This window comes from Cupressus sempervirens, chromosome 11, assembly GCF_028749045.1.
Source record: "Cupressus sempervirens isolate cs-2001-9-10 chromosome 11, ASM2874904v1, whole genome shotgun sequence".
NCBI lineage: Eukaryota > Viridiplantae > Streptophyta > Pinopsida > Cupressales > Cupressaceae > Cupressus > Cupressus sempervirens.
This window is the reverse complement of record NC_143128.1, coordinates 437686848-437713290: the sequence shown is the minus strand read 5'-3', so window position 1 is coordinate 437713290 and position 26443 is coordinate 437686848. Positions and strand designations below refer to the sequence as shown.

General features: G+C 35.2%; 1 protein-coding gene across 1 annotated transcript in view; it reads right to left on the bottom strand.

Annotated features, from left to right (window-relative positions):
• Positions 1-538: 538 nt before the first annotated feature.
• Positions 539-26443, bottom strand: part of LOC149530300 (WEB family protein At5g55860-like) — a 60875-nt gene continuing 34970 nt past the window's right edge. Inside the window, exons 2-3 of the mRNA XM_089809410.1 lie at positions 3055-3227; positions 539-2926 (exon numbers count right to left, since the gene is read on the bottom strand). Coding sequence (XP_089665536.1) covers positions 1028-2926; positions 3055-3207 — 2052 coding nt within the window. The 5' untranslated portion in view covers positions 3208-3227 and the 3' untranslated portion in view covers positions 539-1027. The remainder of the gene's footprint in view (positions 2927-3054; positions 3228-26443) is intronic.

The window sequence follows — 26443 nt, the reverse complement described above, 5'->3', positions numbered from 1 at the left end:
TTTTAATTTTTTTTTTTTGATGAAAGTGGTAACATGTACCACAAATTTTATTAATATATATAAAACGGTGATTTTTTTTTTCTAATCCTGGTTCAAAGAGCACCTGTAGGAAAGAACCAGGTAAAGAAAACCTCGGTCTTGCTCATACAAACCTAAAAAATTAAGTCTCCAATAGTTACAAAATGAGGAGACAACCAAGATTACATTGTCAATATTAACCACTGACCACAGGAATATAATGAATACAAAAAACAAACCCCAAAAGATCATCCAACATTAACCCCTATACATAGTATTACTAGAAATTTGACTAGGATTGCCATAATCAAGATCTTCCATAATGGGATAAATTGTCACTCTGATGTAACAAAGGCAAAGGAAAAATAAATTTAAATTATCAGAATGTGGAATTGACAGCATGTACCATCCATTCCTTCAGAACACAGGTAGGAATGCCTCTGGTAAAAACATCTTACTATCAGTTATGCCATATCTACCAATAAGCTTGTCATCTCATGAAGCCATTATTCTGTAAATATTGGTTTAAATCATTTAAATATTTATTTAACACATTTCTCTTCAAAATTCTAAGCTTACATTGCCAAGTCTTTCACTACTGAATAAACCAAGCCCGGCACTTACCGGATAACAGTCACGTTTTATGCCTTCAACAGAACCAACGGTGTCTATACAAATAATAGGTCTGCTATCCAACTAGCTTTGTAAAGTCACAAATACAAATTTATTTGGCTTCAGGCCAGGAAACTTCTGTGCAAGAAACATGTACAGAAAGATTTTGTTATATTGAATAATGAAACATTACCCGAAAGTCACATAATTCACTGCAGACGGAATGAAACTGAGGATTCTGCAGATAAAATAATGTATTAAACTTGTTCCAAATCCATATGCTGCTAAATATTAACCGAACCTCATCCAACAAACTGACGTTGAAGAAGTTGATCTTTCATTAGCAAATAAAGATTGCTACAAATGCTGCTCAAACTCAAAGCCATGCAAGGTTCTCTCAAAATTGATTTTTAAGAGAATTATCATTCAATTGACTTTTGTTTCTACTAAATATGCGTCCAATATTGGGAATGAGATGTTTCTTTTTTTTCTGAGAAACATAGGCATCAACAGATTGCGCACCCTGTAATTGTCCAGGAGAAGGAATCTTTATATTCAGCACCTCAGCAAGTGATTCCGGGTGAATCGATTTATTTTGAATGAGTGCCCTGGAAGTATCACTGTTTCCAGTGTTTGTTAACTCTTGTACAGTTTCAAATTTTACAGATCTCTTCCGTTGTTCACGCTCTCTCCATCTCCTTAGCTCCCCTTCAACTGCTCTCTTTGCTGCTTCAGCCGTCTCTGCCTTTTGCAATGCTTGTGCTTCTGCTGACTTCAGCTCTTCAATTTCTCGATTTGCCATTAGCAATTTCTTCAACATTTCCTCTTCACTTGCTTTTACCGCATCAACTTGAGCCATAGCTGCACCCACCTTCATATCTGCAAGTTCACCTGCTTCTTCAACCCTCCTATTTAAGGAATCATGCTCATCTTGTGAAATTGTGATCCCAGCACCAGAATCTGAAGTAGAAGCTCGTGCAGCATTTGTTTTCTCAGAGAGAACTTTTATCCTCTCAATTGCTACTGTCTCTGCTGCTTTAGCTACCTCAGCCTCCTTTAAAGCATCTTGCAATTTACTCTCAATGGCTGCAACGCTTGCCTTTGCTTCATCAGATTCATACTTTGCCTTCTGAGCTTCTTCTCTCATTGCTTCAGCCTCTTTCTTAGCTTCTTCAGCTTCAGAGGCCAACTGTTGTAGAGCCAGTGAAAGACCTGATGTAGCACCTTTTGCCTTTGCTTCTGCTGCTGCTGCAGCAGCTACTCGTGATCTGCTTTTATGAAGTTCAGCATTCAAGGATGCTGCTGTGGCTTCTGCTTCTGACTCTCTCTTAGTTAATTCAGCGAGTTCCTTCCTCACCTGTTCCAATTCTTCTCTTACACAATTCAATGAAGATTTCAAAGAAAGACTCTCTTCTCTAGCTTTCGTTAGATTCTCTTTTGCTTCCTCAAGCTCCACAACCATAGATTCTATTGAAGAATTTGCATTGAAAGCAGTTTGTTTTGTTTTTCGAATCTCTGATTCTACCACACTCAGATTTGTATTGGCATCAAGACAAGCTCTAACAACCTTGGACTGAGACTCTTTTGCTAAATTTAGCTCCTCCTGCAAATTTTCCACTTCACCAGCTGTTTTGGCCAACTGTGCCTCTTCATGTTTTGAAGCATCAAGTTCCTCCTTCAAGACACCCATATTATTGTTTATTTGATCTGCACCCTGTGCAGAATTAACTGTATCAACTTCTTTTTCTTTTAGAATAGCAACTTTTTCCTTGTCTGCTTCTATTGAAGCTAGTTTAACAAGAACAAGCGATTCATTAGCTTTGGCAATTTCCATTGAAATCTCCTTTGCTCTATTATCACTCATTTTTTTTGCAAGAGTTGCATCTTCTGCCTGTTTGATTGCTGATAATTTGGTTTCCAAGGAAGTTGCATGCTGTTGTTTGATTTTTCGAAGCTCCTGCTTGGCAGCTTCCAACTCAGCTGCCGTATAACTATGGTGCTCTCTTGCAGAATCAAACTCTGTCTGCCAAACAGTAATGCCACACTCTTGACTTTTCATGCTTGTAGGAACCAGCTCTTCAGCACGGAGTCTGGCTATTTCAGAGGCCTCATTAGCCTTTACCTTCAATTCCTTTGTATTATCTAGCTGGTGAGTTAAACTTTCCACCACTCTCTTGGCCTTTTCAAGCTCAACAAGTGCCTGAACCCTTGTGCCCTCCGCAATTATGAGCTGGTCCTTTGATTTTGCAAGTTCCTTTTGAACAAGATGCAGTTCTGTCTCCTTTGATATCCGCCTCTATAAGCAACGAGAAGAGCATCAAAATATAGAACACGACCCAACAAAAAGCAGATCATTTGACTAATGTAAGAAACATAACCAAAACAAACAGGTAACTGTAAAAGAGTGAAACAGCTTCAAATAACCTGTCCAACTGGAAGCTTAATCTTATTTGCATATATTTGTCCTCCAAGAACTCTCTCTCCAAACAAGCTAACTGCTTGCTTGACTGACTCAAATGGTGCTGTCGTGTCAATTTCTGCCCTTTGAAACACTGGAGGAGGTGCACTGCTTGCCATTTTTCCTCGAGTTTCTAGCCCTGTCCAAAGCATAGGTTCATTATACGAATACATAGATAAAGTACATAATACAAACACACTATTAAATCTTCTGTAAAAAATGTCCACTAATTACTTTATGCATTCTTCCATGCTTTTGAATGGTGATTTAGCTCTATAGAAAATTAGAATAACTACTTTTTACTATTTATAATATGTACCGCCAATCGTATAGGAGTATGAATACCTGTTTGGTCAAAAAATAAAAATCCACTAACAAACCACAGTCCTTGTTGACGCTCCAATGCAAATGAAGTTCCACAAATGTTTCTCAATAATAGATATTATATAATTGTCAATCAATATTATGCAAACAATGTTCAGTTTAATGTTTACAGAAAATAGAGGAAAAACAAGTACAAAAAGCTCATGAAATTCAAGGGAACTAGACTTCAACATCCAAACTCAAAAATAATCTCAAAATTATTTAAAATTTTGCCTTTCCCAAGAAAACTTTCCAGTAGAGTTGGAATAGCTGAATACTACTGGCGATTCGGTCCACTCTGAGGAAAATGACTAAGCAGGACTAACTATTGAGATAATGGGTGTTGCACACATTGCATAATATTGTTATTTTATTATTTTATTTTATATTATGTAATGTTGTACCTAGATGGACGTGCAACATGTAAAGATTCACATGGAATATTCTTAATAAGTTGTATTGTAACATTGTGAAAATATTTCATGTAATTATTTAATATTGGGGAAAAGAATTAAATGCCCAATATTAAATGTGGGGTCAGTGGGTTAGGTAGCACATGGTTTTAGCACATGGTTTATGTTATACCACTTAGTGATTTTGTGGGACTTGCTACTATATAAGCAACCACAAGAGTAGTTGTTGTAGAGAGAGTGACAAGGAGAAGACAAAAGGCAAGAGTCAAGCGAGACAAGGCTTGACAGGTTAGCCAAGGGAGCATTTGTGAAGGTTGAAAGCATGGCATGGGATGTGTGGATTCATGCTTGTTCACATAGTTTGCTCGGTTGTGGCTATGGCCATGAAGGCTTCCATGGTTGTATGGCAATGGTATTTTTTGTTGAATATTACATAGTGATGGATGCTTTTGGAGGCTCGGTTTTTCCCTCAATGAGGGTTTCCCAAGGTATATCTTGTGTCACAATTTTGTGGGTATGTTTTCTATTCTCTTGCATGTGGATTTTAATTCCGTGTTTATTTCAGATTTATTATGGGTTATGTGGAAACGGTTATATTCTTTGTTGCCAAGTTTCCTTACAAGTGGTATCAGAGCTATGGTTTTATTAATGTAACCCTAGATTGAATCCATGGGAATGCATGAGAGGATAAAAGAAAAGGGCAAGATATATGAATGATTTATTGCAGATCTGAGGACTTTGGATTTGCTGTTATGATGGGATGTTAAAAGATTTGGGCATGTGAAATTGTTGGACAAAAAGATTTTTCGGATGTTTCATTTAAATGAGGGTTTTGGGGGGTAGCTTGCAAAAATGACCTCCTGGGTAAAAATAGACCTCACCATTGGATCCGGGTCGACATTTCCATAAAATTTGATATATAATATGCCCTAGTTTGGCCATGTTCAGAGGAAATGAAAGAGTTTTTTTGTTTCAGCCCATGATGGCCATCAAATTTAATCCCGTCGGAATTTTCGTCACTGAAAAAAAATAAAAAATGAAAAATCGTACTGAAAATGGTAAAAAGACAGTTTTAGTAAAACGGCCATAACTTTCTCTCAGAATATCGGATTTCAGAGTTCTTACAGGCGTTGGAAAGCTAATTCAAAGCGCTACAAGATGGTATAGGTTTGGTTCTATGATTTTAAAATTTTGTCAGGTTTTAAGAGCCCTAAAGACAAATGTTCTTTATTTTGAGCACGGATTGGGGCATAACTTGGGCATACGGAGTCGGATTTTGGACTTCGAGTAGTCAACAGAAAGCTCTTGGAGAGCTCTACACATTGGTTTAGATTTCGTGCAGGTTTGGCATGATTTATTTGTTGATATATTGATCTGAACAGTTTATAGGTATATTTTGACTATGGTAACATTGTGAGTTTATGGCATTGGAGATTTAAGCTTTGATGTCATTGTATACTCAAGTTTGGTCTCATGATGATATGGTTATCAGTGTTTGGTTTGCATATGCATGATGACTTGTTGGGTCTACAAGTTGTGCAGTGTTGTAAGCGGTCTATACTTACAGGTTGCATTTATAGCTTGGTTATGAGTTGTCCTTGCCCATTGATCTTTCATTATTGATGCATATTCAGATTGGTGGCTTGGATTTGGGTTGTCTATGCCCTAAGTCACATGATTTACTATTTTCTTCATGTAGAAGGGATGAGATGTTGTTACCAGAGACAGTCATGGTGGAGGTTTGTGGTTGACTATTTTATGCTCACAGGTTGGACATATTGAGAGCCAGATGCTCGGTTCATGGATGTGATCATGGTGCCATGGATTTTGGCATGACATGATTGGTTATACAGGTACATCCTTGATGTTCATTAGCTTGGATTTTCTGATTTGGTTATGGTGGTATATCTTCTTGGTTGAGGATCATGGTTATTTGGTTTCTTTTGAGGAGCTCATGATGTGTACTTTGAGTTCTTTGATAGTTTGATGCCTTGGTTGATTCTCATGGTTAGAGGATGGGTTTTCATCATGATGTCATGGATAGCTTGGATACACAGTTTAGTGGGAGCTTGTGACAGTGATGGGGTGACAGTGCAGGATTAGTTCCTGGTTTGATTTGGATCTTCATATAGGAGATGGATTTTATGATGCCATAGGTGACTTGGTACCACAGTTGAGTGGGAGTTGTTGGCATTGATATATTTATTGAGTATTTGCAGATGTTGGAGGTTTGTCTTAAATCCTGTTGCTGCAGAAGCGTCTTTGACATTTGCATGGTGCACTTGTTATCTTCATGGTGTTTGAAGATGGTTAGATCTTGAGGACTCATGGAGTTCTTGGTTATCTTCATGGTATGTGGAGATAGTTCTTCCTAGTATGTGGAGATGGTTTTTTTCATGGTGTATGGAGATGGTTGCATCTTGAGGACTCACAGGGTTCTTGGCAAAGGTGTGGTTTATATTTTTATTTGGCATGTTATCCTTGGTATGAGGATGGTTTCATTATTATGTCATGGTATACTCTTGATACGCGTTTAGAGTTGTGACATGTTATGGTGTGTTCATATGGAGCATGTTATCTCTTTAGTTGAGATGGTAAGATCATGTTGTCATGTTTATGTTCCTGAGGCCATGGTTGGAACTTTGACATTGATCTTGGTTTAGTTTCTTGGTATTGAGTACACTGATCATAAGCTGGATACTTCATGATATTGCTATATTGCATTTGGAGTTGGCATGGATTGATTGGTTACAGGTGCTCATGGATACTTAGAGACAGTGGTGACGCTGATTTCTCTTGGATTAGAGAAGTATTTGTTGGGACGGTTGATGGTTTCAGCAGGAAGTCCGAGGGGCAGTCACCTGATATGGACTTGAGAGGAGATTGTTCTTAGATGAGTCTTGGTTGGAGACTTGGGTATCTTGATGAGCATTCTCATTCCCCACTCTTGGTCTACTCGGCGGTTTGCTACTTGAGAGGTATAGCCCATTGTTTTTCTCAAGTGCATTATATTTATGCTCGTCTTTCATGGATATGGATCTTGAGCTATGGTACATGAGTTAGTTCTGGAGGGTTCATTTGAGAGATGGTTATCTCCATGTGCATATGTTGTTATGCTGGTTGAGTTTGGGAGATGGTTTTATATTGGGCATTTTCTTTGGATTAGGAATGGTTATTCCTTGGTTTAGGAATGGTTTTATTAAGTTTGATCTTCTTGTGAGAGGCTTACATCCATGATTAGTTATATGGTATGGTTTGGGTGTTGTCGAGGCTTCTTGTTGGGGTTTTATGGAGGAGATCATACTTGCACAGTTTACATCTAGAGGTGTGTGTAGAAGGACATGATACAGGTTATGATTTGCATGGTTTCTCGGGTCTTGGTTATCTTCCTGGATGTTCAGTTTTGCTTACATTGGATTTGAGATTGGTTGGAGATTGTGATCACTGGTTTGTGCTCATGCATGTCATGTGAGAGATGACGTGGTTATTTCTTTATCTCTTTCCTTTGTTGGTTGTGGAGAATTTGGGAGAGCATTGGAGACTTGTTATGAGATTTTTTTCTTGCAGGATATTGGTTTATGTATTGTGGATGTCCTTGATACTACATGGATTCACTTCTTTGAGATGTTGTGAGTGGATTGGTTATAGATTTGACATTATCTTTTGCAGTGGGAGCTTCTTGGTATATATGTGGCAGGTATTGCTCTTGAGGCTTGTGATTGCAGGTTATAGATTGGATATGTCGGTGATATAAGATTCACTTGTTATACCTTTGAGGTATGGATAGTTGGATGGGTTTGGCACTTTGCTGTGGGTGTTATTTCAGCTATGGATATTTTGACAACTACGGATACATGTGATTACCTTTGGATCAGGTTATTTGTGCTTGGATTTTTTAGTTGGTACAGGATTTTATGATCTTCTAATGCGATAGGTTGGGTGGCTTTCTCTTTGGATGGCTTCTATGTATGTCCAGTGGTAGTGGCATAATAGGAGGTGAGATCATTCATGTTCGAGATGCTGGATACTTTGATTTTGTTGCGGGTACCAGGATGGAGCACTTGGTGTATTTTTTGATCCATGAAGGTGGATGTGCTAGGAGGGATTGTTCCCTTGTTCATTTATGTGGCTACGGATTGACCATATGCAATGTATACAACAAGTGGGAGATTGTTGAGATAATGGGTGTTGCACACATTGCATAATATTGTTATTTTATTATTTTATTTTATATTATGTAATGTTGTACCTAGATGGACGTGCAACATGTAAAGATTCCCATGAAATATTCTTGATGAGTTGTATTGTAACATTGTGAAAATATTTCATGTAATTATTTAATATTGGGGAAAAGAATTAAATGTCCAATATTAAATGTGGGGTCAGTGGGTTAGGTAGCACATGGTTTATGTTATACCACTTAGTGGTTTTGTGGGACTTGCTACCATATAAGCAGCCACAAGGGTAGTTGTTGTAGAGAGAGTGACAAGGAGAAGACAAAAGGCAAGAGTCAAGCGGGACAAGGCTTAACAGGTTAGCCAAGGGAGCATTTGTGAAGGTTGAAAGCATGGCATGGGATGTGTGGATTCATGCTTGTTCACATAGTTTGCTCGGTTGTGGCTATGGCCATAAAGGCTTCCATGGTTGTATGGCAATGGTATTTTTTGCTGAATAATACATAGTGATGGATGCTTTTGGAGGCTGGGTTTTTCCCTCAATGAGGGTTTCCCAGGGTATATCTTGTGTCACAATTTTGTGGGTATGTTTTCTATTCTCTTGCATGTGGATTTTAATTCTGTGTTTATTTCAGATTTATTATGGGTTATGTGGAAACGGTTATATTCTTTGTTGCCAAGTTTCCTTACACTAACAATGAGAAAAATTTATAAATTTGCGGCAATCAATTGAAATCAACTTATTTCATCCATTCTCAGTTTTGTGTATGTGCACAGGTGTGCTCTGGTTTTTATGTTTCTTGGCCAATCAGTGACAATCTCATCTTCTCCCACACCTAGTTAAGTTGCTTATACAGTGTTAGTGTATTGGCCTTCTTTAAGGCCATTGGATTGGCTACGATAGAAAGCATTGACATATGTAAAATTCTGAAGTAAAGCAATACAACAGAAGGACTCGGCTCAAAGTTGTTTGGCTGATATCTAATTCAGCCTTAGACTCACTCAAACTCAGTTAAGATACAGCAAATTGAATTTTTTTTTTTTAAAATGAAACAAAGACTTTTGAAGAATTTAAAGATTTTGTTTCCTCCATCTGCACTCATTTACAATTTTTGCCTGAAAGTGAGTAATCTGTTATTGTATGATTTGTTTTCTTTGCTGAACTTTGCAAAGCTACAATTGAAACCAAGTCTATTATATTTACTCACAGGATAAATTGATGAAGAGTAGATGTAGTCCCACTCTGTAAATACAAACAAACCAAATAAGGCAACAAAAACCAAACTAAATATCAAAACAAAGTAGGAAACATTGCAGTGAAATACCAAAGACAAGACATGTGAAATATAGCCATGTTTGGCATTTTGACAGTCATATTTGGCAAGTCTTCATGGGAAGGAAATCCTTTCAAGTTTTGGATATTGTCAGCATATAATGGCTATTGTTATGTTTGAAAACATTGGTGATTCAGAGATGTATTAATCGTCCATATTAAGTTGGTTGCCACTCTCGGGTAGTTATGTGTCGGTTGACAATTGTGTTACTTTTGGCAACCATCAGGTCCTTTAATAAGTTGTGTATCATCGAGAAAAGTAGTATGGGAAAGTTGGATGAATTGTAATCCTAGGCTGACCATCTCTAGCCTTTTTCTCTGCAATAAATTCATGAGCAAATAAAGATATATTTTACTCCTATATTTCGTACGCATTTCCATCTTTATTATTGTTTCATGTATGTAACTTATTAGATATAGCAGTAGACAGTGGGAAGAAGGAAAAGCATTTTCATTTTTTTTTTTAAATTCCTACAGTCAATATCAAAAGACCAAGTATGGGTCACTGTGGCTTGCCTAGGGTTGCTTGCCTTGAGATTCACTGGTTTGGAAAAGTTAGAAAGAACTATATGTATTACATATACATGTGTATACATATATGATTATACGTAATGCATACATATAAGCAAGTGCTATAAATATGATAAACATATATGCATATATACATATAGATATTTTAGGTATATAGATATCACATATTAATTCCAGTTGAGGTGAATGGAGCATTAGGATGGAAAGTACAGAAGCAAATCCTAAATTGTTAGCAAAAGTGGAAGAGACATTGCACAGGAAGAGACAGTGCACGCAATATTTCAGGATATGTTACAGTTGTCTTCCCTTTTCAAGGGTAGGTGCCCCAATTGAACCCCAATATTTTTATCTAAAGGAATGTGTGTGTGTGTGTATTCCATCACTTATCTCCTAAGATGCATCTCCACTAACAGAGACATCTCAGGAAGCTTTCCAATGCACAGAGTTCTTGTGGCTGCCATATCCAAAGTCTCTCAAACAAAAATTGATGTCGTCAGCTAGAAAATTTAGAGAATGCATTTAAAAGCATAAAAGGAAATAAAATAAGCATACATAATGTTCCAAGCTGATATTTTGAATAAAATCCATGAAAAGTTGTCGTGATTGGGTCAACTGTGATAATGGAGTTTTTGAGAGTGATGCAAATAGTTTTTTTTTTTTTTTCAATATATATATATATATATATAGTGATACAAATAGTTATGACCAATTTTCTATCATTGTGATGATTTAAAGAGAAATTTCCTTTACTATTTACTGTTTTTGTATGACTGATTTGATATTCTTGTTTTCAAATTTCATGTCATGATGTTTTTTGGAAAGTATGTAATATCCCCAAATAGGTATAATAGAAAAATATTATATTTCCAAAACTAGGGGACAGAAAATTCTGAAACTTCATTTGTATATTAAAATTTCTAAAAGAAACTCAGGAATATGATCAAATTACTTATCTTATTTTCTGTTAAAAAATAAAACTTCTAAGTAGTACTAAACTTGGGGAAAATACAGAAAAATCCTTTTAGTTCTGCCCATAATTTTCAGAAATGCACTAGAATGATTTCTGTTTATTTTTTCTGAGATAAAGATGAAATAAACATGCAGATTTAAATACTGAATGATGAAAGGTAATCCCCTTACTAACATAAATACACCCAACAGAATAACGAAATAAACAATAAATTACAAGAATTGAACAATTGCAAACAAGAACACTTGCTTTCTATTATCTCCAACGAAATGACATTCCAATATTTAGAAATGTAACATGTTTCAGCCGCATGGGCAGTTTCATTACAAAAATCTGCAAGCCAAAGTCACCACCATCAGAACTATCCTAGATAATCATATTGACATTCTTATATAGGGAATTTTAACCGCCCTAGAAGGTTCTGGAAATTCGAACCCCCAATTTTGAGGCCAACCATTCTTAAACTACTTTTCTTTACATGGAATATGCCATGAATATGCCCCAAATGGTTTTCAGAATTCAATAAGTGTTTGAAGGAATTTTATTTTCACTCAAGGTAGTGCAACTTCCAGAGGCCATAATTTTTGACCCATTGATCTAATTGTCTATTATAACCACTTTTTGAAAGCCTCTCAAAGTGCTCTACAACGTTTACTTTGCGAAGCGTCAATCAAATAAGGTTTGATCTTTTCGTAGCCTGTGAAGCCTTCAAAGCTTAAGTTCAAAGTTTTTGTACCCATTGCCAAAACCAAAAAATTTCAATATCTTCAAAACCAGCCTTGATCTTGCAATGAAGCTTTATTAGCAGACTTATATAACCAAAGTGAACCACTAGGGAAGAAATTAGAGCATTCGGTGCTCCCATGAACAACTTACTAAAAATAGTAAATTTTCTCTACATAAAGATAGCCATTATTGAAAAACTAGACAATATTTTTGGGTGACACAAGATTTCCCTTACACCCTAGATGCTCCTACATCATACAATTGGGGTATTTTGAGAAGTGACCTTGTCCAATCTCAGGTACTTTGAGGAAAACCAAGACAATTAACCTCCTTTAACAACCATGATAAATCCTCAATAGGCCTTCCTTTTTGTTTGACCAAAAACTCTTCATATGTCATATTTCTTGTGCTTCCACCAACATAGTTATCCAAGATATCTTCTGTATGCTTTTTCAAGATTTTGCATGGTCCAAATTTGTTCGTTTACAACTTATTGTATGTCCCTACTAGAAATCTCTCCTTTCTAAAAGGAACCATGACTTCATCTCCAATTTGAAACTCCTTATGCCTCCTTTTCTCATTTTCCTTAGCCTTATACTGTGGATTCATTTTATTAATATGCTTCCTCACCTCATGTAAATTCTTTAGGTATTCTGCAAAGTCTTCAACTTCAGCACTACTTGTCTCTCCTTCGTCCAACTTCCTTAATTTTGAAGTATTTTAGGGAACACTTCCATGTACTATTTAGAATGGTGATTTACTACTATTATTGATAGAATTATTGTATGCAAATTTTCCCTATGCTAAAATTAAATCTCATTCCTTCGGTTTATCTGTCTATTAGTTTATGGGTGATGTGCTGAGATGAACTTCAAATCTCTTTAACTTTTTTCATAATGTCCTCCAAAAGTATCCAACAAGCTTAGCGTCTTAGTTTGAAACTCTTCTCTTTAGTAAACCATGTAGTCTCACTACTCTAAAATTTAACTCTACCACATAAACATCAGTAGTCATCTTGCAAGGACTGAAATGTGTCATCTTTGAAAACCTGTCTACCACCACAAAAATGGAATTGTGCCCTATTTGAGTCCTTGGAAAACCAAGAACAAAGTCCATACTAATATCCTCCCATGACTTCTCTGGTACAAGTAATGGCTGATATAACCTTGTATTTTCCTAGCCTCCTTTCACCATTTGACATATTCTGCAACTTTGTTCAAACTTCTTAACATCTTGCAGCTATGGCCAATGATAACTCTCACTAACTAAAGCAATGGTGTTATCTTGTTGCAACTATGGCCAATAATAATGCTCACTAACCAAAGCAATGGTGTTATGCTTCTCTTTGATTAAATTCTCCCTCATGGAACTCCCTGGAATGCATAATTGAGTGCCTTTGAATAAGAAACCATCCTGGATTAAAGTCCAACCATCTTATCCTGTCTGCAGCTACAAGTTTTGTACACTTGCTCTCTAAGTCTTGCCAAAATTAGGATCCTCAGAGTATAAATTGTTTATCTCTTGGAATCCAACAACTTTAATTTGCATTTTTGTCAACAATTTTTGTGTCCTCTTGAGGGCATCCACAACCTTATTAGACATTTAACTCTTGTGCTTCAAAACAAAAGCGTAACTCTACAAAAACTTGACCTATTTTAAATGCCTCTGATTTAACTTTCCTTGACTGTTGAATACAGTAAATCTTGATAATTAGTAAATAAAATAAACTCTTGAGGCAAAAGATAATGTCTTCACTTCTTCAATGACTAAACTATAACATAAAATTCCTAATCATAAATAGATTTTTTTTGGCATTATTCAACTTCTCACTCAAATGAGCAATGGATTTACCTTCCTAACTCAAAACAACTCCAATTGCATTACCGCTAGCATCATAGTCTACTTGAAACACCTTATTAAAATCTAGAAGTGCCAAAACAGGCTACTCTGTAACTTTTCATTTCAATAATTCAAAACTATTTGTTTCCCATGTTGTCCCCTTAAACTCTTTCCCATCCCCTCTCATTTTTGTAGTCAAGGGTCCATAGACACTACTGCATTTTTGATAAATTTCCTGTGAAAATTAGCCAAAACTTAAAAAGATCTTACCTCAGTAGCACTCCTTTGAGAAGATCATACAAGGATAGCCTTCACTTTCTCTGAATCCATTTTAAGACCATCTACTTAGACAACGAATCCCAAGTACACTAGCTCCTTCACAGAACTACACTTTTTTAGATTAAACAAAAAACTTTTTCTCTCAACTTGTCAAAGACCCTATGAATATGCATCATGTTCTCTGACAATGTATTACTGAAGATAAAATGTCATCCAAGTAAACAATAACAAAAACACTCTAAAACGCTTTCAGCACCTCGTTCTTGAGTCTCATGGATGTGCTTGGTACATGGGTTAGCCTAAAGGCCATGAGTAACCACTCATACAAGCCCTCCTTTTTCTTTAAGGTTGTCTTTCATTCATCTCCTCTAATCTGCATTTGGTGATATTCACTTTTCGAATCAATCTTTGTGAAGTACACCACTCCACTCAAACAATCCATAATTTCATCCATCCTAGGCAAGGGAAATCTCTACTAGATAGTAAACTTGTTGATAGCTCGAGAATCTAGGCACATCCTCCATTCACCATTTTTCTTTAGTGCTATTACTACTGATACAACAAATGGACTCAAAGTTTCTCAAATCAACCCTTTCTGTAACAACTCTTGCACTTGTTTGTTTAAATCCTCACTCTCTACCAAGGTCATTCTAAGAGTTGCCTTATTTGGATGATTGGTTTCTGGAAACAAGTTCATTTGATGACTAATCTTTCTCACTCGTGGCAATCCATCAGGTATATTATCAAATACAATATCTTGAAACTTATCCACAACATATAATCTTCCATAGGTGCATCTTCTACTTCCTCTTTATCAATTTCTGGAATTAAAGAAAAACGCATATGCCCATGCCTCATGCCTTCTAGACACTTCCTTCCATCAACTAAACATATTCTTGTATTACTACATACCTTTTCTTTTGTTTCCTTCAATGGCTTCATCTTGTGTCAAACTCCATACTCTGTCAAAGAAAAGGTATTTGCATAGCCAGACATTTCTCATTAATCAAAGTTTTGTGATCCTTTGCAACCAAGCACTTTAGCAAGGATTCAGGTGCTTCTTTCTCTCTAACTACAATTTATTAACCATTTCCTCTAAAACAAGGTCGATAGTACCACCACCAACAATGATAATATTGCATACCTTACCATTACACTAGCATCCTGTATGAAAAAGTTTCTCCCTTTCTTAGATTCCTTCTTATCATTTAGTAAGGCTCTTCTGGTAACAAGAACCTCTCCTCTTTTAGCATCTTTAGAATGTGAAGATTCAACATCATCATCTATACATGAAACTCACACATTTCCTTTTGATCTTTTTTTTTCCTCCCTTGATGTTAGGGACACTTATAAGCCTGATGCCCTTCTCCACAATGGAAACACATCCCACAAACACCTCCTCTTCTTGGACCTTTCCTTCTTGCTCTTCCACTTTTATTTTGATCACAAGGAATTATAGAAGTTATTTGACTTCTCATTCTGATTCCTACTAAAGCCAACATTCTTCTTCTAGTCTTCATTTCAACCTCCATAAGACCGCCCCATAATTTCTACCATGACCTCTTCCTATTTGTATGGTCTCAAACTTCTTGTTCGCATTTTCTTCTACCTTCAAAGAAAATTGATAGGCATATCCAATGGTAGTCATTCTAACCATCATCAACTCTTCTTGACTACTTGGTTGCAACCCACTTATGTAATGGGAAACCTTCTCCTTGTTGGCATCAAAATGACCTATTTTGATAAGAACTCAATAGAATTTTTCTGTGTATTCCTAGACAAATTTTCCCACTTGCTTCAACCTTGGCATTTTATTTAGAAAATCAAGCTTGTAGTCAAAATGAATGAATTGTCTCTTTATTTTTTTCACCATCTAATCTCTTTTTTTATCTTCTCCTTCCCTCTTCTATTTCTTTCTAACTTAACCTCTTTCCACCAAATTGTAGCATGACCTTTCGCCTTGGCCTTTGCAAATTTAATCCCCTCAAGATCTTCTACTTATTCATACTCAAAATACTCTTCCATATCATTGATCCAATCAATCAGTTATTCTAGATTCAATTTCTAGAAAATGTGCAAACTTCAATTTTAGGTCGCTTTTCAATTATGAAAATAACCTTCAAAACCTATCTTCCTCAGGGTCTCTAGCTTATTTTGGTTCCTCTTCTTCAATTTGTCCTTCTACAAATTCATCCTCACTTTCATCTCTTGCCTCAATATCGATTCCTCTATATAGCTTCTCTTGCAATGCTTGTTTTTGTCTTTGGAGGGAATTGAAACCCTCTTTTGTCACACCCACAAATCTTCCACTGCAGTTCCTTCATGGAGGTATTTTTTACACTTATCTCTCAAACCTACAACCATAGTCTTGGTGCAAATTGTCTTACGTTTGGCAATTTGTCTACACACTTAGGAACTTCATCTTTGATACCACTTGATGAAGGGTAATCCCCTTATTAAGATAAACACACACAACATAATAGAGAAATAAACAACAAATTGTAAGAACAAATAGACTTGCTTTTTATAATCTCCAATGAAATGGCATTACAATATTCAGAATTGTAACATGCTATAGCTACGTGAGCATTCTCATTACAAAAATTTACAAGTCAGAGCCACCATATGCACCTTCAAAACTGTCCTAAATAACCCTATTGGCATTCTTATATAGGGAATTTTAACTGCCCTAAAAGGTTCTAAAAATATTAATTCCCAATTTTGAGGCTGACCATCCTAAAATTATTTTTCTTTATATTGGAATATTCCCCAAACAGTTTTCAGAACTCAATGAATGTTTGAATTTTATTTTTTTAACTTTTGACCAGTTGACCCGATTGACTATTTTAAACACTTTTTCAGAAACCTCTCAAACTTATTTTACAAAGCATTAGTCAAGCAAGGTTTGGTCCCCTTTCCAAAGCCTCTAAAGCCTTCAAAACTGAGTTCAAAATCTTTATACCCATACCAAAATAAAAAAAATTCAATATCTTCAAAACCAGTCTTGATTTTGCAATAAACTTTAATGGCAAACTTATATAACCAAAGTGAACCTTTGGGGAATAAATTAGAAACATTTGGTACTCAAGTGAACGACTTACTAAAAATAGTAAATTTTCCAGAAATAGTAACTCTGCACAATGATAGCACTTATTGAAAAAATAGACAATATTTTTGGAAGATGCAAGATTGCCCTTACATCAGAAAAAAGTTGCCCTTACATCAGAAAAATACCTCAGATTTTTTCAAACCCTGTCTTCTATCAAACATGGCATTAAACTCCCAAGGAAAACATTGCTAGGTCTGATTTATTTGTTTTTTTTGTTGCCATCCTCAAGAATGACCAAAAATATGAAGATGCTCTGTTGTATTTAATTCAAGTTTATACCTTCAACTCTGACTTTCACCATTAAATCAGCCTTCAAAACAGTGCTTAATTGACTTAACACTGAACTTTATGCTTTAGCAATATTCTAAAAAAAATTTAAATTTCCCAATCAAAATAACTTTATTTTAGAATTGCAGATGTACCTTTATTTCAGAATCAAACCCTTAAGCCCTGCAATCTTTTCTCTAATGGAGACTTCAGAAATTTTTTCCAACCATTGTTGATCTATTAAAGGTTTCCATCCTCAACTTCACATAAATCATCCCACAAATTCATCACATCAAAGCAATAAAAGCATACTTACTACATGCCAGCAAGCCGCCTCTTTATAAAGAATTCCAACCTCTACCTAGAAGATTAGGACACATTTTATTTTTGTAAGGCCTTGTTAAATATTTGTCACAAGTAGAGAAAGTTACTTAATTAAATGATTATTTTATTATTTTCACTATATTTTTAAATTATATTTATCAATCAAAGTTATCCCTTTCGAAATAATATCAATATATGGACAACTTAATTAAGTAGTTTAATTAAGTCATTTTATAATTATTTAGGGGCATTGTAGCCAATATACATATACATATGCTGATATATGTAGACATATACTTCTATTTACATAAGTTTGGTTATGCATTTCTCAACATTGTGGGTAATTTATTAATAATATCTCTATTACATTTTCTAAGTGGAGTGATTTATTCTTGCAAAGTAGTTTGGCACATCTCTCTCCAAATGAAATTGATAGTTTCAAACCAAATTGTATGCCATATGGGTTGTTGCAAATTTCCCTAACCATTTAAGAATCTACTAGAAGAGGAAGAGGGAGGGGCAAGAAAAATGAAGTTGAAATCGTCTTGAATCCAATTAAAAAACCCTCTAGATCTTTAATACTTCTAAAAGATATGGTTAAAAAATTTCTCTTCCCATACAACGTAAAAAAGATCTCTAGCAGGTGTTGCTAGACCTCACAGGTACATGATAAACTCACCAAATCTTGCACAAGCTTGCTTAGCTGAGGTGTAGGGACTTAAGTTGAGTCCTAGCAAGTCTGATCAAACTTTATCATCAAACTCACAAAATTCATCAAATCCTAATTAGTGGATACCATCAGCTACAAGAAAGTGAAAGTCGTGTAAAGAAAAAGAATAAATAGGGCATTTACAACACATTAAAAAGGCAATTAATATCATTTGCAAGCACAAGCAAGGAAAAAAAACCCATTGAGAAATAAACAAGAAACATTGATTAAACAGAGCTTGAGTTAGTTTGTAGCACCCATTGTTGAAAAAACTGAACTTGGTGATAAATTAACTGACCCAAAATTTTCAGTCATTATGGACTCGGCAGTAGTGGTGTATTTTCTGAAAATTTTAAAACACAAGTTGAAAAACAAAATGTTTAAAAGCATGCTTGCAACTATATATAGAGATCATCTTATTGATTGGGTTCAATACACATCATAGAACATAAAAAGTGAGTCAAATACATATCAGCTTCACATAATCTACCTTTTGATGCCCTTTACATTTTACTATTAAGAAAACTAAAAACTAACCAGAACCGTGGCAAAATGTAAAAATGAGATTAAGCAAAAACCTAACAGCCTAATAGTAAATAAATTATAAACTGTTAATAAAAACCAACAATACACTTGTTACTAAAAAACAGTCCTAAGTTGTTGCATAGCAAGTTTCTTGTTGCGCATAACAATCCTTAATTGTTATATATCAATTATTCATTGCTACACAAATCAATTACAATCATGGCTGATGTTCTTGGTATATAGAAGAAATTCTTAAGGATTTCAATACTGGTGGTTTCTGATTGAAGCTGTAACTTTCAAAGCATCCTTGTTTAAGAGTTGATGATCAGAGTGCTATTATTATTTTTATTTTTTATTTTGTTTGTGGCGGGGGGGTTCAAAAAATGGAATGGACCCCCAATCTAGCATATAAAAAAAGAAGAACTATATTTGAATTAAAAAGCCAAAAAATCTGAAAATACTTAAGAAATATAATAGGAAAAAAAACTAGCAGGTTACCATCACCAAATTCTGCATTTTATCACCTGCAAACTCTAGCACAACACAAAGCTCAAGAAATACACACAAAATAAGCAGAATATGACGTTTTTAGAGGAGACTCAGCCAAGCTTTTCTCCAAACATTATGAGTATTTGACAAGTAGTTGACAAGCAATTGGCAAGTAAACAACATGTTTTCTGAATAATTTGGCAGCAAGCTTTTCTCCAAATATTACTCATGAATTTTGAAACTATGCTAGTAGGCCATGGTACATCTAGAAAAGCCAATTCTGCATTTTAAGCAGCCCACTACCCATTTCATCAAATTTCAAGAGGTATTTTGTATCTTCTGCTTCTTTTCTTTTATCATTTGGTATGTTTTCTTCATTGGTGATTTTCTTCTATTTTAAATTCAGGAAACAAAAAAAAGAGGGAAAATGAAGGAAACTTGTCCTCTTCATTTTCCCTATTTTTTATTCCATAATAAGTTATTTTTTAGTTTTTCCTCTTCCTCTTTTATCTACAACCCCTGAATGTTCTGATTTTTAATCTTTTCTATCTACCAACACTAAATTTATTTATTTTTCCTGCCTACTTGCAATTGACAAATTGTGAAAATGTTAATGCCAATGATAAAGGACCCAAGTTGGAAACATGCTACCCCAAGGATTAAGAAACAGGAGTTGGTATGCAATTATAATAAATTGAAAATTAGCGAGGAAGGTATTCATCATCCTTAATTTCACCTCACAGAATGCCAAAACCAAAATAAATCTTGGTTTATGCAAGTACTTGTTGATGTTGTACAACTCAAAGGGAGTCCAGTGATGGAATATAAATGACAAAAGAAAAAGAAAATGAAGATATGGAAGCTATAGACCAAAGTCAAGGGGGACCACTCCAATTGCTTCAAATTCAACCCTAGTGGTACTGTTGGGCCTAAAGTTCATATATTTAGACTAGATTTCAATGAAGTATCACACATTTATCTAAATTCTCAACCATCATTTTGGAATATAGATAGGCATTGAGTATAGGTTTTATTGTTTAATAGTATTTCATGCAGCTAGGAGATTAGTTCTATTTTTTGTTTTAAAATATTTCTTTGATTTATTTAATTCTTAAATATTAAAAATTAAGATATTTTCAAATTTAGATTCTAAATTTTAATTTGTTTTTCTCTATCTCTCCTTAGTAATGAAAGATAATAAATACTATTATTTTTCTAGAGAAAGATTCAAAGCCCCCAATGATGAGGAGATCAAAAGCCCAAATCGAGAGAAAATGGCAAAAGTTAAGGCTGCTATTGATGAGAAGCATTAGATGTGATGGAAGAAGCCTTGGACCATCATGTTTGATAGTTGAAACAACAAAATAAATAGGCCATTGTTGAATTTCCTTGTTTCTTCTTGAAATAGAACACTCTTCCTAAAATCTATTAATGCTTCAAGAAAGTGAAAAAAATGATATTTACCTTAATCATTTTTTGAGGAAATTGTGGCTGAGGAAACTATTGTGAAAGTTGTTACAAACATGCAGCAAATTATGTTGTTGAAGATAAATTTCTCATAAAAAAGAGTCCATCTATTTTTGGACATGTTATTCCATTTAATGCCTTGACCTTATTGGAGGATATTGGCAAACTCATGAATAATAGAAATTATTAAGCATGGTAAAAATAATATTTGCAATATACAAGCATTCTCACATCTTCAGTCTAATGAGAAAATACACAATTAAGGAGTTGGCCTATTCTAGTATAACCTACTTAGCAACAAACTTTATTTCATTGAAATTTTTGCTTTAGTAAAAGGCCTTTCTAAAGCACGATTATTAGTACAGAATAGTTTCAATCTTCATATGCTAGAAGCATTGTTGGAGTAGATATAGTCAAGTAAATTTTCAATGAGTAGAGTTTCTAGCTTCCAAAAATGATACTATTTATGTAAGCTCTTATGTATTTTCTCTTTTGCTCATTTTATTAGTTTATCGTTTATTATACTTTTATGTCTTCATAACTTATTCCTCTTCTTTAGTCCACTATCGAAGTAATTATTATTTAGCAATTCATAGAAGCTTAGTCGTCCTCCTTTATGCAAAAGGGAAGAAGCCTAAAATAGGTTACATTCGAGGGCATGGAGCCATCTATGATGGGGTTGAGGAGAAATATTGTCCTTTATTGGAAATCATTTATTGGTGATGGCACCATCAACATCACAAGCCATTTTTGTAACCTTTTTTTTTTAACCTAGCGTTTCAATTACATTCATTTGAAGGTTGATAAGAAGGTTTTGAGTGGATTGTACATTGTCATGGAGTAAATGGAAGTAGATTCGTAAACTAGAGCAAGGACTATCTTGGATACTAAAATCTTCAAACTTGCACAAGAGGTGCACAAGAGGACCTCTTTGTGTAATATATATGTAAGGATACTTGAATGACATTAAAGCAAGTTGAAGCTAAGAAATAGTTTATTAAAGTTATATTTAAAATTAAAACTTCTAGTTTTTTTACATCAATATTGCAAAATGAGATTGAATTCATTTTCATTTTGTTTTCCCATGTCAAATGCATAGTGGGAGAAGTTTGATGCTAAGGTGCTAAATATTTAAGAGGATCTCCATTTTTTTTTTTAACAAACCATGGGGAACTTCAAGATGTAAGCACAATTGAAGCATGTTTGAGCACGTATACTCCAAGAAATTGTAATATTCCAGTAGGATATTATCTCCAAATTTTCTCAAAATAATTTTCAGAAAAAATAAATAGATAAATGGTGCAAAGTAAACCAGCAATATAACTAGTAAACTCTAATTAAAATGCCTCAGAATATGTTATTGCATTATACATCAGCAATTCAATAACCATATATCAAGTCCATTTTAAATACAGAGAATACAGCCAAATTGGAAATCAACATAAAATGCACCTATAATCCCAAGTGTGAATTCTAATATGCATTCACCACAAAGATGAATCGGGGTTGTGTCCAATCCCAAGAAGAGCTAGAAGGTTTCTGTCCTCAGGATCCTCAACAAGAGAAAACTAGCAGCTTCCCAAGGTTCTCCAAAGAGAAACCAAAAAATAAGTCTCAAATCCCCACTTGCTAAAAAGAATGGGACACCCTCCTTTAATGCTCAAACAATGACTCTTCGGCTGCCTCCTATCTTTTTGTATTATTCTCCCTTTTGTCACTTTGGCCGACTTTATTATATTAAACTGACCCCTTTTTAATAAATATATTATGTTCTCATAAGTCAATTTAATATTACATTAAGTTGACCTTAATTTCCTAATGTCCCAAAAAGGGGACATTACACTCCTCCCTCCTCAAGATTGCTTGATTGCTTGCCCTCAAGTAATCGTGAGTCCATAAATCAATACCAAGATCCCATATCCAATAGCTGACATCTCGATGGATCGCATTGGTAACTCTTAAGTCAAGACCTGCCATGTTGTGGTTCCAAAAATGAGGATGCAACCCCATCTATCACTATGATCCTTGGATCCCATGTCAATATTTGAATCTCTAATGTAGGTTGCGCAACTCTAATCATAAATCTCCAATTGTGTAGCATCACAGCATAATCCACAAAATGTGAAGCACACATCATGTTAACACCTATATCCCAAACCAGCCTGTCAACTCGATCTTGGGAGTGGATATAGATGTCTATCAACCTGTCATCATCCTGAATCAACCAATTGAGCAAACAGATCATCCCATCAAAACCAAAAATATCTCCAATGTGTAGGAAATCCAACTCATAAGACCCCCACATGCTGCTGTTATAATATGCATTAGGAATAGAAATGGTACCCCTGTTGTTATTTTGCCTTTGTATTAGAAGGAAAATCATCTCATGACGTATGTGCCTCAAGAGGAGATCAATCTGCAACTCGTTACCTTCCAAAAGTTGAACCAAATTTGGAAGTATAACAACAAACCAAGCAGAGCAGCCGCTAATAACTATAGCATGGATGAAGGGAAAATCACCAACCAAAATATTAACAACTCCCATATCAGCCCGACTCGGTATCAAAACTTTGGTTGCACTATAGAAGCCTTCAGTATGCATTGAAGACGACTCCATTTCAAGTTTACCACAAGTATCATAAACAAATCAGCATCTCGATTAATGAAATGATCATCATCACACATGGTTTTCAAAGTAAACTTACTTGGTTCATCTTCTACCTCATGATAAGGTGAGATCATATAATTGTTGTTGTGAAAATCAATACTCATTTGTTGGTCCTTGAAGCTTTCTTCATCATAATGAACCTCATCTAGATATGGTGAAGTGGGGAAACCAAGTTTATCTTCATTCTCACCATTGGTATTGATCCCTTCTACAATGTGTAAGATATCCTTGGTTCTATGATCATGCCTATCATCTATGCAAGTGACTCTTATAGAATTCTGATTTTGAACCGGTGTAATGAGTATTGTGCCATACTTAGTTGGAGATGTAACTCATCTATGCCCCTCTCTTTATCTTCAACATGTTTGATAGCCATATCTCAATCTTTAAGCAACTTTAACTAATCTGATTTCATTCTTTAATTGCCCTCTTGAGAGTGTGAAGACTTGCACTATTGGTTCCCTTCATTATTCCTTTCTCCCTTTCAATACTTTTAACTTCCCACATGATCTCGTCAATTTTTTTATGGGTGTTATCAAAATGCACTAAGGCTACAATAATTGTATCATTTGATACTTTCAGCTTATACTCCAAATTATATGCTCCAAAATCATCAACCTGAAATAAAATTTCTGATTGTTCTTTCAAATCAACCCCTATAGCAACATCATCCTGTTTTAGATTTTGAATTGTAGATCCATTTTCAACTACACCATTTTCAGAATTTCCCTCTATCTTCATTTGTATTACCTCATCAACTATTAAACCATTGTTTTTAAATAGTCCATCCTCATGGAGGGTAAATTTTCATTTTTAGACATATCATGTAGATGGAGATTCTCACGAAAATGCTTGTCAATATCCACTTCCAATTCACCAAATAAGATGCTAGAACAATCCTTAACATCATCCATAGTGTGAACCCTCTCATGGTCCTCATGATGTTGAAGCTGGACTAACGAATCCTCAACTTCCTCAATGCTGATCTGCACTTCATGAGCTTCCTCTTCCTTCTTGTTTTCCTAACAAGTGTGATCAAGTGACAAAATATGCTTGCAAGTGAAACAAATCTTCTCCTTCCTCATTTTGTTCTTGCTCATTTTTTGAGATTCTACAACTTGTAATTCCCTTGCCCTTAATTTTTCTTTAGCCCGTCGTAGTTTATACTCCTTAATTTTTTACTCACATTGTTTGAGCACCTTGTTGACCAACTTATAAGCATCTTTTGAAGCATTTTGTTCTCTGTTTGAAATTTGCTAACAACATTTGTAGAAGTGGCTGGAAATGAGCATCACTCTCATTAATTGTCATAACCATAATAGTTTTCATTGCTGTAAAAATATCTGCAGGGTGCCCTTTCACAGTTGTGCCCAAGAAATGGTGAAACATGGTATGAATTAAATCATACAATCTCATGTCAAGCATAAGATTACATAATTTGATTTCTGCAAATGACTTGAGGATCATAGCTCTTCTAAGGAATTGATGGGTACTACTATCACCAAGAGGTTGGAAACCATCAACTTAAATTGAACTACCTCCTTCATGATGACTTCTTCATAGGAATCTTGTGGTGCCAAAATCCTTATGACCTCCATCAAACAAGAAGTAACTAGAAGTCCACCTCTCCCCTTGAATGCTTCAACCACTTGTGATGACTCAATTGTGTCACTATAGGGACAAAAGCAATCTGCACTAAATGAGGAGGTGATTTCTCCACTAAGGTCAAACATCCTTCCAATCTGATCAAGATGTTGAGAGTTTTTTCACTTGTTTGCAATTCCAAGCCCAAAATGCTCCCCATTTCATAAAGTAATCTGGCCAATTTGTCACTTGATGCCATTTTAAATCTGCTACCTTAGACAAGAGGTCCCCCTGTTTTATTGCATTAATCTACTTTTCACCAAAGCGATGCACCGAAGATTATTCCCCACTGAATTATTTTAACCTTGTTTTAAATGATTTCACTGTTATAATTTTCTGACTTTAAAATGACAACTGAAGTGGTTGTTATCTGAAGAATGAAGAGAGAGTTTCATTTTTTTCCCTTTCTGCTTCCAACATTCAAAGTTCGGGCACTATGTCAAACTGTTTATATGCCACTGTAATGAAATGACTTCTGTTTGCAAGATCATTATGTTTCAAATTCACCAGGATAGCTGGAAAAGACTGGCTCGATGCTTGTTTCCCCAAACACATCAAAATCAAATTTACAGCTTGCTCATGTAATTTACAGTATGAAAAAATTCAGCTCAACCCACAAATTCGATTTCAGTAAATATTGAAGACTTGTAACTCCCAATACTCACCGTTTTGCACAGAATAGAAATTCTGGAATTCATTAATATGGTTGTAGCTAAGAATGTAGCTTGTCTCTATGTGTAATTATTGATCTAGAGAATTACCGACTTTTTACAATGCGCTTAATCTTGAAGTCGCAACTAGCTGTGAAATCACTACAATTTTCAATGTGCTTTGGTAACCCCCTATTTGCATAATAATTTGCCTTTGTGTTTTGTATGTACACCTTGTCTCCACAATGCCCCAATTTGGCTAGTGTATCTCCTGTAGTAAATATGAAATCCTTGCTTGTTTATCTTGTGTTCACTTGGCTTCTACACTCCTGTAATGATCCACCCTGTTTGAGGGTTTGCTGGTAATTATCTCTAGTAATGTGCCAATAGTTTGTTGCCCAAAGAGTTTTGGAACTGTTGTACTACAAGAAATTGGCTCACTAAGCTTGTATGCAATGTGAGGTAACCCTATTGAGAGTGTTGCTCCACAGTTGTCTGGTGGGTCACGTACTCCCTTAGAGAGGTCCTTGGCAAATAAGTCACGTTTAGATGCTAATAGTCTCTGCTCAATCAGATCTCAGTTTCTTTGATGATTTCGTCCTTACAGCCCTCAGAATAGATAGTATCCAAAACCTTATACAAGATACAACACAACTCTGTTCTTCTTTATTGATTATCACTCACCTATCGTTTACACAATGTCAAGTTACCTCCTATCAAAGCTAGCTACTTTGTTTTTAAACACCGTCTGCCCTGAGCATATAATTCCAAGCTGAAAATAGAGGTTGTCTAACACGACTTGAGTTTGCAAAAAATTTCCCCAAGCTTCGGTTACATACCATCCCCAGGCCCCATGTAGGATACCAAAAATTTG